Consider the following 19,259-nt stretch of genomic DNA (forward strand, 5'->3'; position numbering starts at 1 on the left):
CTTACCATCCACGTAGGGTAAAATACATGTCATGTGTATTTAGTATTTATAATCTGAATTATTCTTTCCTTTGTGTTTCAAAAATCTTGTATTAACTTAATTTTCCTGGGAAAACTGACTTAACTAGTGAGATACCAATCATGTAACTTTGGTGAGTATTAATTGTATAGTGTAGTACTTTGCTTAGATATACTAAATATTTTTCTTTTCAGTAAAGATGAGCTAAATTTTATTTATACATTTGTATACCTCTGTACATCCCAGAGAATCTGAAGCAGGTGAAGATGGCTTAGACTTTTTTCCAGAAGCATCTTTTACAGAACAGGGATTTCATCAGCTTTGGGAAGCACACTTACATATTTCCATTTACATTTCAATAGTGCAATATGCTCAGTGCAGTGGAGAACCATCAAATAATGTATGTCACTCCTGGATTGCACAATATTTGAGAATTACTTTTGTGCCGGGTAAGCACAATCCAGGATAGATTCTGTGTCCTCCTCCCTTCTGCAGAAGCTGAAAGAGACAAGGCTCAGATCTTTGAGAATTTCTGGCTCCTTTTGATCTGGCAGTCTTGGGAGATCAGGCTTTCTCAGAAGATTTTTGCAAGGATTTCCTGCTTTCAGGCTGTCTGGAAATACTACTAGATGAACCTCTCCCATAATATCTCGTTATTTCCTTCTCCCCAAGTCAGGAAACCTGGAGACATGCGAAAATTCATTTCATGAGTTCCAGTAAATATTTTATTTTGAGAGGATGGGTGGTTGTTTGGGTTTCTTTTGTTTATTTCCTTTTTTGGGGGGTACTGAAATAGAATTGATGTACTGAATAGCTTTAGTCTTACGTCAAGGGGTTAATTTAGCTTTCAAAGACTTGCTGTATAAGCAAGCTATGTAATATTTCATAGCATGTAGCTGAAAGATAGGTAATATTAAGAAGTAGCCATCTCCAGCACTGTTTATTTGTACACTGCCTGTCTTTGAGAATACCATCAAATTCTACTTCCTTTTTAAGCCTAGTGTTGTAGGAGGTGAGTTGTCCAAGATTTAGGTCATGAAGTTTAACAATGGAAAAGAAAACATTGAAGTATTCCCTATGGATAGTCCTTTAATATCCCCTCTGGTCCCCACCTTACTTCCTTAGTCTTCTGACCCCATTCCCTCCAGCAATGATGGAGCCAGGAAGTGGGTCTTGGCCTCGTAAGATAATGGCTGTGGCATGTGGTGGCCTGGATTGGCTGCCTTTCTGTGTTTTCCAGCTGGGAAGGAAATCAAACTTCTGCTGTTGCAGAGAATTAGCTGCTTTTCCCCCTTTGGTTTAATTAACTCTTTCTTCACTTGGACCAGCGACCCTGAAGAGCTCTGAAAATGCCTGGTCAGGTGTGTTGGGGGTATTGGTATGACCCATTATCTCTCAGGGATTTCAAGCATGACTTTACCCCAACTCTGTCCCTGGGGGAAGGAATGGTTTCCCAGCAGCATGCTAACATCATATGATCAATGTTTGAATAGCATTAAAGTCTCTTTTGTTTTTTTCTCAGTCTTTGCCATGATGGTCTTTTGTGTTTTGGTCACTGAAAATATTAATGACTACTGAATCTTAAACTAAATGCAATAACTATTAAACATTACCTTATACAGGATCTTATATTTACTCTTCACAATTTTAAAATACATAAGCTTTCTCCTGAATTAAAAATGGTCAGTTATTTCTTTATTTTAAAGGTCCTTTGGGAGCCATTAATCTGCTTTCATGACACATTATTTGCTTAAAGAGAAAGAATATGAATTTTTTTAATATTAATAAAACTTGATAGGCAAACTATACAGATTTAACTTTAAATTTACTTTAAAATTTATGTATATGAGAGATGTATAATGTATATGAAAATGTTTATGAAAATAAAGACATGCGCTCTTTCACTTTGAAAGAACTGTAGTGATCACCCTGCCAGGTTTCTACCAGATGACCTACCTCCAGATTCCCTTGCCTAGCGAGAAATGTCTTTCCCAGTCATTCATTTCTCTGGTTGGGGTTTATGAACCTGAAAGATGACCAGCTTTTCTAGTAAATGCCATTAACGAATGAAATTACATTCTCATCTAGATTACAGGTCTCCGTTTATTGCTTCTGTTAGTGACCAACATGAAGTTGTATACATCACTGAGAACAAAAACAAAACTGTGGTGATTCCATGTTTGGGGACTGTTTCAAACCTCAATGTGTCACTTTGTGCAGTAAGTTACATCTTCCTCCATCATCTCTTACCTTTAATTTTTAGCTAATATTAAGATGATTAGCCTGTTTATATTGTAATTATATATATTACATATAGTATATATTATATAATATTAAAATCAACAATGAATTTTAAAGGAAACTTTAGGAAGGGTCAATATGACAATAAATAAAACCAATTTGTAATCTTAAAATAAGATGAATTCTTTAGTGTTCATGGTTTTCACTTTTGGATAATACAATTAAATATTTGATATTGCTTTTTCTACCCAGAGGTATCCAGAAAAAAGATTTGTTCCTGATGGTAACAGAATTTTCTGGGACAGCAAGAAAGGCTTCAGTATTCCCAGCTATATGATCAGTTATGCTGGCGTGGTCTTCTGTGAAGCAAAAATCAATGATGAAAGCTACCAGTCTATTATGTACATAATTGTGGTTATAGGTAAGAGGACAATTCCTTTTTAATCTTTAATATTAGATAATAAAAATTAGCTTCTTATATTAAGATCCTAGAAGACAGAAGATATTGAGAAATATATTAATTCAAGATTTAGTGTTAAGCAGTTCATTACATCCCCTCTTTCTCTATCCAATAAACCAATGTGCAATTGAGGTTTTCCTCCTTTCTTATCAGGAGCAAGGATGAATAAGAGTTCTATTATAGGAGCATATTTTATGAAAAATTCAATGTTCCGAGCATTGCTTGGCATCAATTCTTTTTAAGTATATCTATTTTATGGAAAGTGCAGTAAGTTTCTAAAGCTGGACCCAGTGACTATTGACTTCTCAGATTTTACTGCTTTTCTATCCACTGGGCTACAACACATTGGAAATCCGTTTAGAGCTTCTTTGTGAATCTCAATAGACCATTTTTCCTAGGAGTTACCAAGGTTTGGGGAGGCCCTCAGGGGAAATGATGTGATACATTTTGAAGTTGCATCATTTCTGAAAAAATGTGAGCCAAGTTATAGATTTGGTTTCCCTCTCACTTTTCCTTTTTCCAATTTACTCGCTCCAGGGTATAAGATTTATGATGTGGTTCTGAGCCCGCCTCATGGAGTCGAGCTGTCTGTTGGAGAGAAGCTCATCTTAAATTGTACAGCACGAACTGAGCTAAATGTGGGGATCGACTTCCACTGGGAATACCCTTCTTTGAAGGTAACACTAACAGCTCAAAGTCAGACCTCCAAATACTTTGATAATAAGCTCCACCGAAGTTTGCTTAAGAGAGACAGGGACCTCTTTGGCCAGATAAAGTTGAAGGGCCTTAGCTCACACTAACACACACACACATACACATACCTTTTAAAAGAACTACAGGACATACAGCACCCATAGAAAGAAAGAGGCAAAATCAAGAACTCTGTCCAAGCTGTGAAGATTAGTTTTCTTTTGATGATTATGTCTTCCAGTTTGCATTATTCCTCTGTTCTCCAAAGTCCTTGATCTGTTTTCCCTTTAAGGAAATCTTTTGCAAGAAGTGGCATGAGACATTCTTCTCCTTAGACTGTGGTCATATTTCCTTGTGTTTCTGCAGTTTATATTTCTCTCATTCCTGTTATGTGAGGTTTTAAAATTCCTAATTCAGTTGATTCTATTTATTTCTTCTAAAACCAAATTTAATTGTCATCTGCATAATGTTAAAAGTTCAGAAGTCTCTATTATTAGCATTAAATAGTGTTTACCAAGGGCCAAGACTTTTGTGGGTATCTAGAAGCTATTGGGGAATGTTATGCTGGCCTTTGGAAGTTCAGTAACCTCTTTTTCAGCATCAGCATAAAAAACTTATAAACCGGGACCTAAAAACCCAGTCTGGGACGGAAATGAAGAAGTTCTTGAGCACCTTGACTATAGATGGTGTAACCAGGAGTGACCAGGGGTGGTATATCTGTGCAGCTTCCAGTGGGCTGATGACCAAGAAGAATAGTACGTTCGTCCGGGTACATGGTAAGCCAAGATTGCCTTGGAAATTATGCTCTGCCTTGAAAATTCAAATAAGTTTAAGCTAGTTAAGTTAAGTTAAGTTAAGCTAGTGAATCCTATTTTGTTCATTCAGAAGATGTTTTTGAGCTCTCGCTAGGACCTCAGGATCAAGAACATAGCTTGGGTTCAGAGCCCAGCTTTAGAGATGAAATGAGCTGATACAGTAAGTGCTCACTAAATATTACTTGTTGCTGCTATTCTTATTATCACTATAACAAGCAGAGGGTTTTTGTCTAAGATCATTTTACAAGTTTTGTTCAATTACAAGGCTGAGAGTCTTCCTTGAATTGCAAGCATAAAGCCTTGCAATTGGTGAAAGCTATATTTAGTTAGTTTCTGTGGGGCTTTGAGAAAATAACTTGATTTCCCATTTATTCTCTTTCACTCACATAAATGTCTCAGTTTAGATGATAATTTGTATGGTATCTAACTTACAGGCCTTTGTAAGAGCTTGGATTTTATAATATGGGAATGCAAGACGGGTTTTGAGCAGAGAGAGATGCGCTCTGGCTTATGTTTTAATAGGATCACTATATAAGTTTTTTTTTTTTTTCTGATGTGAAATACTTTAGGGAAGTAAGGGCAGAAGTAGAGAGGCTAGTTAGAAGGCTAATTGCAGTCATCCAGCTGAGAGATGGATGGTGGCCTGGACAAGGTTGGTGGAAGTGGAGGTAGTGAGAAGTGAACTGATTCTGGGTATAACTTTGAAGAGAGAGCCAGTAGCATCTGCCTGTTGATTCCCTGCCTGTGGGATGTAGAGAAAAGAAATAGAAGATGACCTCTGAGTTTTTAGTGTGAGCAACTGAGTGAATGGTAGTTTTCTTAACCGAGATAAGGAAGGTAAGGAGGGGAGTAAGATTTGGGGACCCAGAGTTTGGTGGCTTCATTTGGAGATGCCTGTTAAACATCCAAGTGGAAACTTTAAGATATTAACCTAGATCCCAGAGAAGCTGGGGCAGGAGATGTAAGTTTAGGAGGAAGGTAATGGACAAGAGGAGGTGTCGACAGAGAGAAGAGGTCTGAGGACTGAGTGTGCATGGGGTTATGTGTAGGGTGTGAAGGAACCGAGGAGAAGGAGCAGTCCAGGGCTCCTGGGGAACGCAGAGAAAGCTTCCCGGAGAAGCAGGTGCTTGGACTGAGTGAGACTGGAGTGCTCAGTGGACTTGCAGAGCAGACTGGGGGAGAGACAGACGCTGGAGACCTGGGGTGAGAAGGAAGCTGGAATGGGACCTGTGGGAATGTGGGAACCGCAGTGACTCAGACCCACAGCTTTTGACTCTTCACTTGAAGCTCTTCTTAGAAATGGCCATGTCTAAGAAGTTGCCATCTATGAGAAAAAATTATCTTTATTTTCTTCCAGAAAAGCCTTTTGTTGCTTTCGGTAGTGGCATGGAATCCTTGGTGGAAGCCACCGTGGGGGAACGTGTCAGAGTCCCTGTCAAGTACCTTGGTTACCCTCCTCCAGAAATAAAATGGTAACGACTGGAAATAAATGCAGAGCCTTGTGCCACATGAAAGCAAATGCTCAGATTGGACTAATTGCTGGAATTTTTTCCCCCATAGGTATAAAAATGGAAGACCCATTGAGTCCAATCACACAATTAAAGTGGGGCATGTGCTGACTATTATGGAAGTGAGTGAAAGAGATACAGGAAATTACACTGTCATCCTTACCAACCCCATTTCAAAGGAGAAACAGAGCCACATGGTATCTCTGGTGGTGAATGGTGAGTCCGTTCAGTTTTCCTTCTCTGCCCCAGTTCTGTTATAAATAATTTGATGATGTCCTCCGGAGCAGCTGGGCACCTGGGCCTCACTGGCATCATGAGTCGGCTCCTGTGTATAAAAATGATCCAGAACAGTGTGGCTTGAGTGTGCTTTGGACACTTTGCTTACGAGGCCAGGTGATCGAACCTTGGTCAAATGTGAGAGTAAAGTAGATGGCTAAGTACTGTGGGATAAAAGTACCAGCAGGGACCGTCATCAGGCTCAGCTGCAGTACCTTTGAATTGTGCTTCTGGCATGCAGATGTTTAAGATTCTTCTTGAATTTTGTGGGAACTTTCTAGTTTGATTTGGGGTTGATGTATCAGTGATGCACAGGTAGGCTCCAACGCAGAAGGCCTTTCTAGGTGGACATTGCTTGGAAGTGTTTTAATCTTTTTTTCCACAGATGTCTGGGACCTAACTCTGAGGCTGTAAAGGGGACATATTAAATTTTAGATTTAAGGATAATTTGAACTTTATTTTTCCAACCTGAAAGATGCTTATTTATAATGAGTCTTCTGGGTAGGAGAATAAGGTCATCATGGTCAAGCAAATGCAAGAGATGCTAAGTTGATGGACATCGTATATTACCCTCTTCCAGTGGGAGAGGGCAGGGAGACAGAGTAGCCGAGGTTTAACAAACATGTGACTAGTGAACCCCTCCGCCATACGTCCGTTAATATCTTGCTCCAGACACAGGGTGGGAAATACCTGTCTGTTGTAATTCTTTATGCTCTCTGCTGGCATAGCAGATTAAAACTTCAGAACCTTCTCATGTGATATTAAACCTTCTCATGTGCTTCCTTATATATCCTGCCTGAATGTATCCATACTCTGTATGTCTACTGAGCTTGGCTTCATTTCTTTGCTGGGACATCAGCTTCAAGGAGTATTTTAAAGATAACAGGTTCCAGAAATGTCATTTAGGAGCCAGTTGGATATAGGGGTTTGGGAGCGGAGAGAAGATGAGAAGCTGGTAGGAAGGATGGGAAGAAGGAAATGAACAAGAAATCAAGATGTAAGAATGGATGGTGAATAACCATCTCATTCATCCAGGAAGTCATTCCACATTTGATTCACCCTAGCATTTACCCTCCTCTCTAAAACAAGCATTAAAAAGAAGTCAAGTTTTGAACGTATAATCTTGGGCCTTAAGTTGGTAGTGATGACAAGATAGTTTCACATTAATGACTTTGGAGCCAAAAACAGAAATATGGGAAAGAAGGAGGTCAGGCAGGGAAGGAATGGAGGGAGGGAGGCAAGAAGATAAGAAAGGATAGGAGAGAGGAAGGAAGGCAGGAAGGTGAAGAAGGAGGGAGCGATGGAGGAGGAGGCAGGGTGGTGACCTTGTCAAGTCATTTCACTTTTAAATTTTTCTCATGTGTGAAGTGGAGAACAATAATAGTGGCTGTGAGGACTAAGTGAATAAATTGGTGTAAAGCACTTAGAACAATGTTCAGCACATAATGCATCTGCTTACTGTATTATTCACAACGGCAGTATTTTTTCTGGAGGCTTGCCCAGTCTTGTGCAATTGGAAGGGTGAGGAGAGCTCTCCCGCGGACGCGGATGAGAAAAGCGAGTCACGGGGCAGTGAGACTCCACAAAGCCACCCAGCTTACTAGTTTATTGTCATTATCGCGAGCAGCACTAGAAGTCAGGTGTCCTGCTTCCAAGTCTAAATGTTCTTTGAAAAAGCAAATGGGGGCAAAAACCCTATGCTTGGCAAAACACAGGCTTTGGTTGCTGAAAACTGCAACTTTCCATCCTCAAAGCTGATTGACAGTTCAGAAGTTGTCTTTCTCATCTCCAGTCCCACCTCAGATTGGTGAGAAGTCGCTGCTGTCTCCCGTGGACTCTTACCAGTACGGCACCTCCCAAACGCTGACTTGCACGGTCTATGCCGTCCCCCCCCCAAGTCACATTCGCTGGTACTGGCAGCTGGAGACAGAGTGCACCTACCCGCCCGCGTGAGTAGGACCATGCCCTTTGCCCCTGCTCTTTTGCACCTAAAAAAAAATTTATTTATTTGTTTTATTCTTTAGATTCCATGTGTAAGTGATAACAGACAGTGTTTGTTTTTGTCTGGCTTACCTCACTTACTCTGATAATCTCTGGGTCCACCTGTGTGGCTGGAAATGGCACTATTTCATTCTTTTATATGGCAGAGTAGTACTCTGTTGCAAATATGTACCACAACTTCCTTATCCACTCCCCTGTTGGCGGACATAGCCATGCTACGATACGATTCTATTCTAAGCCAAGAAGGCTATCTCTAAGGTTATTCCTCAAGCAGTACTCTTCATCTCCTTCCATCTTTCTCTGTGCTATGTCCTTAGGAGATGTCGTTCCTTGGGGTATCCTGCTTTGAGATTAGCTCTCTCTAATTAGCCCTTATGTCTACCTCCCTGAATGCACTTTCTTTGCCACTTTGTTAATTGCCAGTCCTTGGTTTTTCTTCCTATACCAGTCAGCCAGTGAATATCCCAATCTCCTTATCTGTGAGAAGGTCCATCTCAGAGGAAGTACTGATGTTTGCAAGGGAGTGATAGACCTCAGAGTCTCAGGTCCGGCTTATCAGGTCGTAACACACAGGTCCAGACATCCTTAGGAAAAACAGCAACAAGTCACCCACCACCACCCTAAGCAGTGCACTTCCTGTTGTTGTTTTTGAGATGGCCTCTCTAGTTTCTTCCTCAGATGCTGACCGTTTCCTACACAAGGATATAGTCCCAGGGAAATTACTTTAAGAAGCCCAGTGGCTTCTTAGTTTCCTTGCCTTCCTTTGAACTAAATTAGCTTGAATTGTCTTGTCGATCCAATTTATGAATGGAGGTTTGTTCCCAGAATAGCTGCTTCCCTCCTGTATCCTGAATGAATCTACCTAGAACCTTTTCCTCCATTGCGGAGGCCTATTTTTAATTGGCGCCAAGTCTTGTAACTTGGTGGAGTGCATTCGAAGTTATTTCTAAGAATGTAATAACCAAAGTCTGACTCCTTTCCTTGATATCGATTTGAATTAAAGGAAAATTAAGTCATGACATCATCTCTTACCTCTGTCTTACAGCCTCGCTGCCTTAACAACAAACCCATACACTTGTAAGGAATGGAGAAATGTGGAGGACTTCCAGGGGGGAAACAAAATCGAAGTCAACAAAAATCAGATTGCCCTAATTGAAGGAAGAAACAAAGTGAGTTTTAAGTTTTTGAATTTGAAAATCTGTCTCTCTTTTATGGAAGGATGGACTGAAAGCAGGGTAAAATAAGAGGTGAGGAAGATTGGAGATTGACTGTGAGGTAAATGGAATGATAAAATACTAGCATGTTAAGTCAGTTTGAAAACACCATTGACTTTTAAAAGCACTCTTGACTTGCTATTACTGAGTCAGAGAAACATAAAATACATATGCCATTAACTCTGTACATCAGTTGTATGGTAATTCTGATTTTATAAACATGAAAGTGAGAAAAGGTATGTAGTGTTGTGTTAAGACATTTTTAATTTTATGGTTCCAAAGCTCATTTTGTATGATGTGTGAGTAGCATCAGCATAGTTATAATTGCATGGATTTGAGTGCACTCGGTACTGGAGGATGAATGGAGTAGGCAGGTCGCAGCAGTGGGGGGACGCGGAGTTTTAGTCTGAGTGCATGTGCATAAACATAGGCTCCGTTGTTTATGGCCTGGGATCTATTTTTTTCACAGACTGTAAGTACTCTTGTTATCCAAGCAGCCAATGTGTCCGCTTTGTATAAATGTGAAGCAGTGAACAAAGCTGGAAGAGGAGAGAGGGTTATCTCCTTCCATGTGACCAGTAAGTGCTCTCCGGGGCGGGGTGGGGGGGGGTGGTGGCTGATAGATACTCTGTCGTCCTGACTATTCCCATGAGCGGCAATGGCTTTAGGAAGGGAACTTGGGTGGGTAATCGATGCTTTTGTTCGTAGATGAGAACTCCTCAGGTAGCTCCTGGACTCATGTGAAGTCAGTGCGTTTGACTTCACAGGGGAGAGAACAATTGATTTTGACTGTCAAGTCCGGCGCCGTGCTTTTTGTCTCTGTCATCAGAGTCTTAGCACGGCGCTTGGCTTACCGAGATTCAGTCAGTATTTGTGGGCTTGCTGTTGAAGAGCTGACAAAGTTAGCTTTTGGGGAGACAGTTGTGGTGACATGGGAGCGGTGCCGTCCCGATGCTGCCGATTTTCTCTGTTCATCTTAATTTATGGTTTGGCTTTAGTTGACTGAGATAAAATATTTCAGTCTGGGCCAATTCATGGTAATAAACATAGCTTTCCTGTCAGTGAGTGTTACATGTCAATGAGGAATTAAGTTTGTAAATCTCATATTATAATTATACTCTTTCAATTTGAATTTTTTAATCTTAAAACCATACTTAGACTCCAAGTGGAGATTTTATAAATATCTGAGGGATTCATTTACATTTCCAAATAATGTGTTTTAGCAAAACAATACGTTTTGAAACCACCTTGCCCAGTTTGGTTGTCTCCTTGTATTCTGTTGTCTGGGAATGCCAGGGCTTCACTTTTCTTGGTGCTTCGTTGCAGACTGCAGGCAACGTGAAAGCAGTAGCAGAAAGCCCAAGGTAAATCACCATCTTCTAACCGTGGGTTTTACATTTCAGGGGGGCCTGAAATCACGTTGCAACCCGACACCCAGCCCACCGAGCAGGAGAATGTGTCTCTGCGGTGCTCAGCGGACAGAACGATGTTTGAGAACCTCACATGGTACAAACTCGGCCCACAGGCCCTGCCCATCCACATGGGCGATTTACCTACACCTGTCTGCAAGAACTTGGATGCCCTTTGGAAAATGAATGCCACCATGATCTCTAACAGCACAAAGGACGTCTTGATCATGGAGCTGCAGAATGCATCCTTGCAGGACCAAGGAGACTATGTCTGCTTTGCTCAGGACAGGAAGACTAAGAAAAGACATTGCGTGGCCAGGCAGCTCACAGTCCTAGGTAGGGCGATCACTCTGGACCATCCAGAGGCAGTTGGGATGCCTTCAATGTAGTGCTTTCAGGGCCCATGAGAAGATTGTCCTCTATGTGCTTATACATTAGACAGATGAGCTCATATCTGACTCACTGAAAGTCCTCAAGGCAGAAGGAAGCTAATCATGCTGAAGTGGTGTATTAAAAAGAGAAAATAATCCTATTCTTTCCAACCCTGATGGTGGGGTCGCTCACTGCTATCTTCAGGGGATTACCCTAAACCAGGGACATTTCTGCCTCATTCTTGGGCATTCATTTATTTTAATAGACATGTATGTGTGAATGCCCACCGTGAGCTCGGAGGGTGCTGGAAGGTCACAGTGGTGGCTAGGTGGGTAGGATGAGAACACAGACAACCTGTCATAGTCCAGTGAATGCTCTGTGTCCATGAAGACCGGGCTTGTTTTCTGCTTTACTCCTTGCTGAGCTCCAGACAGAACACAGTGGCACATATTGCTTGATAAGACTTTTGTTGCCTGGAGAGTGTGGTGATGGGGTTGTTTAAGACCTGTGAGAGCCCCTGTGAGGCACTGTGTGTGTGCCTCTCGGGCACAGCTCAAGGTCAATGAGTTGATCATTCTAATGAGCAAAAGGCTTTGTCAGTGCCACATGAAGCCACTCTCTGAACCTCCTCTAACATTTCACCTTGCGCAAAATCTGTGCAGCCGTGGCTGTCTCTGGGGAAATCAGACAAATTTAGAGAGTTTCTCTTTGTACCCTCTCTCCTCATTTTCTCATCTCCTTAGTGTCCCTTCCTAGTTTCTAGGATGCATATGTTCTGTTTTGTTAAGGAGAACTGCCCAGATAAGCTAATTTATACTGCAGTTTCAGACAAATAATAGTTCAAAGGCCTTGACATATTTTCAGGCAGGCACTAGGATAGATTTTGCTGGTGTTAAGACTCTGGTGTCAAAAGAAGAGATTTTTTTGAGTGTAGTCATCCCAAGGCTCTTCAGATCACAGCCCATATATGAGCATGGTTTTTCTGTTCATCTTGGTGACTGGTCTGGTTTCAAGCTAATGAAAAACTTCAGAAAGAGATGTAAAGGAGGCTCCCGGCTTGCCATGCCCAGGAAACACTTGCTCACAGTGGGCTGGTTTGCTTCCCTACGAACTCCCAGGTTGTTTTCCAAAAATTATTCTTGGAAATAGACCAGAGTCTATTTGCTTAAGCTCCAGTGCAGTTCACTGTTGAGGTACTGTCATTTTGCCAAATGTTGAAGTGGATTCTTTCAGCAAAATTCCTTTCGATATTCAGTTGGTTTGGACAAGTTATTTCCATAACATTTTGCTGATTTGTAGGAAAGATTAAATCTAAAGTTGTCCTGTACATTTAAACAACTACCCGTGGGCTTCATTTTTAAAAAAAAAAATCTTTGACTTTTGTTAGAGTATTATTATTTTGTCTATGCTTTACTGGAAATAGTATTGAACTAAACTTTTAGGCTAACTAGATTCTGAATTCAGCTGTTAACTTAGTTACAGGGACTTGGACAAGTTGTTTAACCCATTTCATCTTCAAAATAAAACTATTACTCCCATCATAGAGTTGACAGTGAGCAACAGAAGTAGGACAAATGAGTTTTGTAAAAAATACCAAATAAATATAAGGTGTTCTTTGTTGAATTGCACTGAAGTTATATACTTTCCAAGAGAAACATGGCAGAATTCTTGGGTATCAGTGGCTAGAATTTATCTATATATCTATCTGATAGGAGGGAAGTCCATAAGAAAGACAACTTTAATTTTGTGTTGATTACCAGGTTGAATCACTAGTATGAATGTTCAGAGATGCAGTAATCTGTCTGAACTGACTTGTTTCATTTAACTTTGCTCAGTGACCAACACTCCTGTTGTCCACCTCTGTGTATTTTCAGCCTAGTAAATTAATAGTTTACTAAATGGTTTAATAGTTTACTGATATGAAAACCGCTTCAAAAGTCATAACTAAGTGTCCTGTGATTTTGTGTGTGTGTGTGTACATAGAGCGCATGGCACCCATGATCACAGGAAACCTGGAGAATCAGACGACAAGTATTGGTGAAACCATTGAAGTTTCCTGCACAGCATCTGGGAATCCCTCTCCACAGATTACGTGGTTTAAAGACAATGAGACGCTTGTGGAGGACTCAGGTGAACAGAGCATGTCTATCTCACTTTGGCTGTATAATTTGCCTAGAGATATTGACTAAAGTCCATACTATATCTTTTTTAAAAATTATTTACTTACTCATTTATTTTTATCAAGGTATAGTTGATGTACAATATTATTTAATTTTCAGGTGGACAATATAGTGCCTCTCAACTTTTCAAGATTATTACTCCGTTTATCATGATTGCATAATATGGGCTATATTCCCTGTACTATGCAATATATCCTTGTAGCTTATTTATTTTATACATAGTAGTTTGTTCCTCTTAATCCCCTACCCTTTGGTATCTTCCCCCACCCGCTCCCCTCTCCCCACTGGTCATCACTGGTTTGTTCTCTGTATGAGTCTGCTTCTTATTTGTTATATTCACTAGCTTGTTTTATTTTTTAGATTCCACATAGAAGGGTCATACAGTATAACATCCATGTTGTTTCTTGATTTGTTTTAGGCAGAACAAAAAGCAGTATTAGTGTCCATGGTCTGACTCATTTTGTAGACTCAGAGTCCAAGTATCCAGAGGCTGCTGAATTTTCATGGAAGCCATGGGTGCTGAGAGAGCAGTTGACCCTGACTCTTTGGAGTCAGACACTAGCCCAAGATAAAGGGAAACATGTATATTAATTTTTTTTTCCTGGAAAGCTCCACCAGACCACATCATAAAATAAAAACCCTACTGTATAGCACGGCTTCCCAGATGACTCAGTGGTAAAGAATCTATTAATTTAGGATCTATTAATTTAGTCTATCAATTTAGGAGACATGGGTTTGAACTCTGGGTTGGAAAGATCCCCTGGAGAAGGAAATGGCAATCCACTCCAGTAATTCTTGCCTGGGAAATCCCATGGACAGAGGAGCCTCGCTGGCTACATTCCATGGGGCTGCAAAAGATTCGGGCACACCTTAGCATCTAAACAACAACAGTTGTCCAGCACAGGGAAGTCTACGCAATGCTCAGTGGTGACTTCAATGTGAAAGAAATCCAAAAAAGGAGCAGATGTATGCATGCACATCGCTGATTCACCTGGCTGTACAGTAGAAACTAACACAGCATCATAAAGCAACCATATTCCAATAAAAATTTAAAAATAAAACCCAAACTGCATCTTCCCCCTTTCTCAGGCATTGTGCTGAAAGATGGGAACCGGAACCTAACTATCCGCAGGGTGAGGAAGGAGGACGAAGGCTTGTACACGTGCCAGGCATGCAGTGTCCTTGGGTGTGCGAAAGTGGAGGCGTTTTTCATAGTAGAAGGTCAGTGGGGATTCAGAGACAATCAGATCGCTTTTAAAAATTAGCTTGTACCTGTACTCAAGTGCTTTGGGTGGGAGGGTTATGGCTGGTTTTTCATATTCTTTGTACTTTGTAAGTTTTCTACTATAAATATATTATTTTAACCAGAAAACATAATTAATGTTATTTTAATTCTGCTTGCATCACATTTCTATCCCTGCAGTTCTCATTGTAGAAAAATTCTTAGCCTGGCAGGTGGAATGTCTTTCTTTCCTTGATTCTTTCTTCATATGACTGGCTCAACTAACTAGTTATGAAAATTAAGCCCCTATATTTATTGGGTAGAATTACTGCCTAGTCATGAAAATCAGTGCTATCTAGATAGTCACAAAGGTTCATAGTTTTTATTGGACTGGAGATAATTAAGATTGAATTGTGAACAATGGACCATTGCTTCTCTGAAATGGAAAATTTGGGGTTCTTATCTAAATGAATATGCAGGAATGATGTGAAATCTAGCATTTTTCTCAGATGGGAAAGGTAATTTGTGACAGAATACTTTATCTTCAAAAGTGTATTCCTATCTTTAAAAAAAAATAACCCATGAGTGGGACAATGAAACTGTATTTTGTGGGTGAAGGAATGGTATGCAGGGGGAAAGGAGAGGAGTGGTGATAGATGGAGGAATTGACAGATTTCTATGAATGCATCCTTGTCTCTCAAGGTCTACATTTTAGTCCCTTTAGTCTGTCTAATCTGTGTTGTCAAGTATTACATCTCAATACTTTGACTTCTTTTCGAATCTGTAGGTTTATTGCCATTTTATAACCTGCAAATAGATTTCAAGTGACATGGCGGTTGGTCACATTCAAACTGCTTTGTGCTTTAGGGCAAATCCTAAGGGAGATTTCCAGTTCTCTCCCATGCCCTGCCTCGACTCTGTCAGCTTTCTGCAGCTGGTTTCAAGGAGGCCTAACTAGGTAACAATGGCACTGAGATTATGTTTACTTTTCACCAGGAGAGAACATTGAGAAAGGATGAGGTACATATTTAAGGCTCCTGCTAGTTTCCCAAATGTTCACATGGGAATATTAATGCACCAACTTATATAGACAGTTGTATCTTTGCACTTCCTACTCTGAACAAACAGACGTTTCAATCTCTATGTATAAATAGAGAAATCCTTCAGTAAGACCAGCAGAGAAACAAAAGCTGCTTGCATGCAAGCAGACTTGATGCTTGTCTCTCAACTGTAGCTCTTATTTTGCTAACTAATTAATTACTTGTCTTCCTGTCTTCTTGAGGCTGCCTGAGCCACGCTCACAGCTTGTGGCCCAGTTTGATTCACATTGCACTGCTCCAACAGGCGGGTGACCCTAAGTGATAATTGCTTCCTCATCACCACTTTGCTAATCACTCTTAGTTGAAAGCCTCCTCTGGGCTTAATGTTCCCCCCTCAGAGCGGTCCTCTGGAGTCCTGAGCATCTGCAGCTTCCTTGCCGACCTTCAGCTTTTTCTCTTCTCTGTCCTTTCATGAGTGATTGTGCACTCATGCACTCACCTCAGCTCTCTCTCTTTCCGCACTGAGGCTACTACCACGTGAGGATGGGGTAATGTAATGTTAGCCGGTGTCAGACAGACCTTGTTTAACTCTTGACCGTTCCAGCAACTTGTTGTGTGCCCTTGATGAAATAGTTTGATTCTCTCTGAGTGTCTTCTCCATCTGAAAACTGAGGGTTATTGAGAAGACTTCAGTGGCATGACATATTTACAGTGATGGGCACCTAGTAGGTGTGTGGTCACCAATGGTTCTCTGGCCAAAGGAATACATTTATTTCCCTACTTGTTTTCTTAAACAGTCCTCCTCAAACTCCATACAGATCAAAATATAGACTGTCAGCACAAAATCAGACATTTATTTTCTCCAAACATAATACTTTTCTTCTCTACAGAACATGATCTGTTTTCTTTCCATCAAAGTCTACTCTTCTTACAAACACTTTGTTTGCCTTTTAAGATATTAATATCGCTCCTTTATTACTTTATAATTTTATTGTTGGAAGTTTTCATGAGCAATATTTTGCAAACTTTAAATTATCCATTAAGAATATTATAAGCTCCATCCAAGTTAGAGATTGTGACTATTAGTGCCTAGGATTTTTCTGAGTTCATACGATTGAAATTTTGCTTTAGTGATTGAGCTTTATTATTTTATGTCAAAAAGTATGAGTTTCCAGTTGTTGGCGTTCATTCATTTGTGTATTGCCAGGTGCCCGGGAAAAGACAAACTTGGAAGTCATTATTCTAGTAGGCACTGCAGTGATTGCCATGTTCTTCTGGCTACTTCTTGTCATCGTTCTACGGACCGTTAAGCGGGTAACAGAATAATTTTCCTTCTGTCCCATTCACATTGGTTTTCATGATTAATGAAAGCTGACTGGAGTTCTTTGAGTTGATTCTTTCCATTGTTATTGGCTCAATAGGCACAATTTTATTTCTATACAATAACGTTCTTACCCACTTACTTTTGGCTGGGCCACTGGGCTTTAATTGATAGAAGCAACTAGAGAAGAAATGGGCTTGGACTGTCTAGTGTAATTAAGATTTGAGAATTAAACTCTGAGCTCATTTGGGGGTTGAGGGGACACTGGGAACAGAATTATACTAGGACAACCCTCACACTCCATGAACCATTTAGAAAATGAGACACCAAGAACGGGGCTTCTATAAAACAACAATAACAAGCTCACAAAACAACAGCCAAACAACAGAGTGTGTGTGACTGGAAAGAGTAATGCTTTCCAGGCCAATGGAGGGGAACTGAAGACGGGCTACTTATCCATCGTCATGGATCCAGACGAACTCCCCTTGGATGAGCACTGTGAACGCCTGCCTTATGATGCCAGCAAATGGGAATTCCCCAGAGACCGGCTGAAACTAGGTGTGTTTTCAATCGATACTGATTTGATATTGAGTTTACCAGGCCATCTCATCCTCGTTTAGGCTGATGACCGATCTAGTCTATTCAAATATTAGATTCTGGTTTAGAAAATTCATTTCATCTCTTGAATTTGAGTAATCATCCATTTAGTCACTGAGAAGTAGGCTCCTTGTATAATTGCTCAGAGCAGGACATTTGGAGAGTGAAGATGATGAGGACCTGGGAGAAGCCCAATGAAGTGAATGAAAGTCTCTCAGTTGTGTCTGACTCTTTGCTCCCCCCCACATGGACTATAGCCTGCTAAGCAACTTCGTCCATGGAATTCTCCAGGCCAGAATACTGGAGTGGGTATCCATTCGCTTCTCCAGGGGAACTTCCCAACCCAGGGATTGAACCCAGGTCTCCCGCATTGCAGGCAGATTCTTTACCATCAGAACCACCAGGCAAGAGGGAGGTATTAAATCACTAAGCCAGGACAAGGGGGTTAACAGGACCGTCCATGAAACTAGGATGTCTGGCCATCCCGTCACGTCAGAATCTCTGCCTGTGGTTTCGGTAGTGATACAGTCCACATCTGTTTGTTGTTGACTCTAGGTAAGCCTCTTGGTCGTGGTGCCTTTGGACAAGTGATTGAAGCAGATGCCTTTGGAATTGACAAGACAGCAACCTGCAAGACAGTGGCTGTCAAAATGTTGAAAGGTAAAAGCAAAACTATGTGGCGATATGTCCCCCTATCTGTTTCATCCCATCCTTTAGACGTGATGAAGTCTTGTTATCAGTGGCTTTGTGGCTAGATGGCCCCACTAGACAAACTTGCAGCCAGACTATTTAATGCCTTTGGGCAAACTGGATAAAAAGTTCCTCTCATGCCAGAGTCCGTGGCCTGGCAGGCAAAGTTGGGAGAGATTTCAGCTACCCTACTGCCCCACCTTGCCTGAGAGCCCTCATACAAGAAACAGCTTTTAACAACTCTCTCTCTACGTATATTTAGTTGCTGGGCCATAGGAAAATAAAAGCTAGGTTACTTCAAAATTGCTTCTTAGTGTATTGTGGTGCATTAGCAAGATAACTATAGACAATCAAGAAGGAAAAAAAAGAAATTTGATCTAAGAAGTAAAAATAGTAGCTATGTTCCCTAGAATTGGAGTATATAAACAATAATATGCAAAAGAATGGTTGTGCTGGGGAAAAAAGGATTATGGGTGACCTTTTAAGAATTAAAAGTTTCATAAGCAATTATTAGGGGCTTCCCTGGTAGCTTAGAGGTAAAGGATCCACCTGCCAATGCAGGAGACACGGGTTTGATTCCTGGGTCAGGAAGATCCCCTGGAGAAGGAAATGGGAATCCACTCCAGTATTCTTGCCTGGGAAATCCCATGGACAGAGGAATCTGGCAGGCTACAGTCCATGGGGTTGCAAAAGAGTTGGACATAACTTAGCAACTAAACAATAACAGCAAACAATTGTTAAGCCTGATAGTAATGGTATTCTGGTCTTCCCATTTTAATCTGGGGAGGTCATGCCTACAAAGCTCTGCGCTAGAATTGTGATGTGCTTTCCCTGATGGAGACAGTGCTGCTGATCCTTTGCCAATAGGGCTTGTGCATTTTGAAGCCATCTCTCTCCTTTTGCGTCTTCTCCCTTGTGGACAAGGTGGGTGTGTAATCATTCACCTGATGAGGTAGCTCATCAGGGTCTGAGGTGTGGACCACATCTGTGAATCACAGTGAAGTGTACCCGTCTGGACAGGATCAAACGCACAGTCTTAGCCTCATCAGCCTCATGTGCCAACTGGCTTTGCCAGCTGGCCCTCGTTAAGTTTCCTGCTCAGCACAGATTGATGGGAACTTAAGCAGAGCCCATAACACATGAGGATATTTAATACATGATGTTGCTTCCTTATGAGGAAGCACTGAAATGATCAGGCCCTAAAA

The 19,259-nt window shown here is 41.0% G+C and overlaps 1 protein-coding gene across 2 annotated transcripts in view; it reads left to right on the forward strand.

Annotated features, from left to right (window-relative positions):
• Positions 1 to 19,259, forward strand: part of KDR (kinase insert domain receptor) — a 44,721-nt gene that overhangs the window by 6,787 nt on the left and 18,675 nt on the right. For both annotated transcript variants that reach the window (XM_061145936.1, XM_061145937.1), the window contains exons 4-18: positions 2,107 to 2,237; positions 2,512 to 2,680; positions 3,257 to 3,396; positions 4,008 to 4,185; positions 5,582 to 5,696; positions 5,785 to 5,948; positions 7,801 to 7,957; positions 9,055 to 9,178; positions 9,693 to 9,801; positions 10,627 to 10,968; positions 12,988 to 13,134; positions 14,274 to 14,405; positions 16,654 to 16,760; positions 17,190 to 17,325; positions 17,920 to 18,024. In XM_061145936.1, the coding sequence (XP_061001919.1) occupies positions 2,107 to 2,237; positions 2,512 to 2,680; positions 3,257 to 3,396; positions 4,008 to 4,185; positions 5,582 to 5,696; positions 5,785 to 5,948; positions 7,801 to 7,957; positions 9,055 to 9,178; positions 9,693 to 9,801; positions 10,627 to 10,968; positions 12,988 to 13,134; positions 14,274 to 14,405; positions 16,654 to 16,760; positions 17,190 to 17,325; positions 17,920 to 18,024 (2,256 nt within the window). The remainder of the gene's footprint in view (positions 1 to 2,106; positions 2,238 to 2,511; positions 2,681 to 3,256; positions 3,397 to 4,007; positions 4,186 to 5,581; positions 5,697 to 5,784; positions 5,949 to 7,800; positions 7,958 to 9,054; positions 9,179 to 9,692; positions 9,802 to 10,626; positions 10,969 to 12,987; positions 13,135 to 14,273; positions 14,406 to 16,653; positions 16,761 to 17,189; positions 17,326 to 17,919; positions 18,025 to 19,259) is intronic.

This window comes from Dama dama, chromosome 6 (genome assembly GCF_033118175.1).
Source record: "Dama dama isolate Ldn47 chromosome 6, ASM3311817v1, whole genome shotgun sequence".
In the NCBI taxonomy this organism is placed as follows: Eukaryota; Metazoa; Chordata; class Mammalia; order Artiodactyla; family Cervidae; genus Dama; species Dama dama.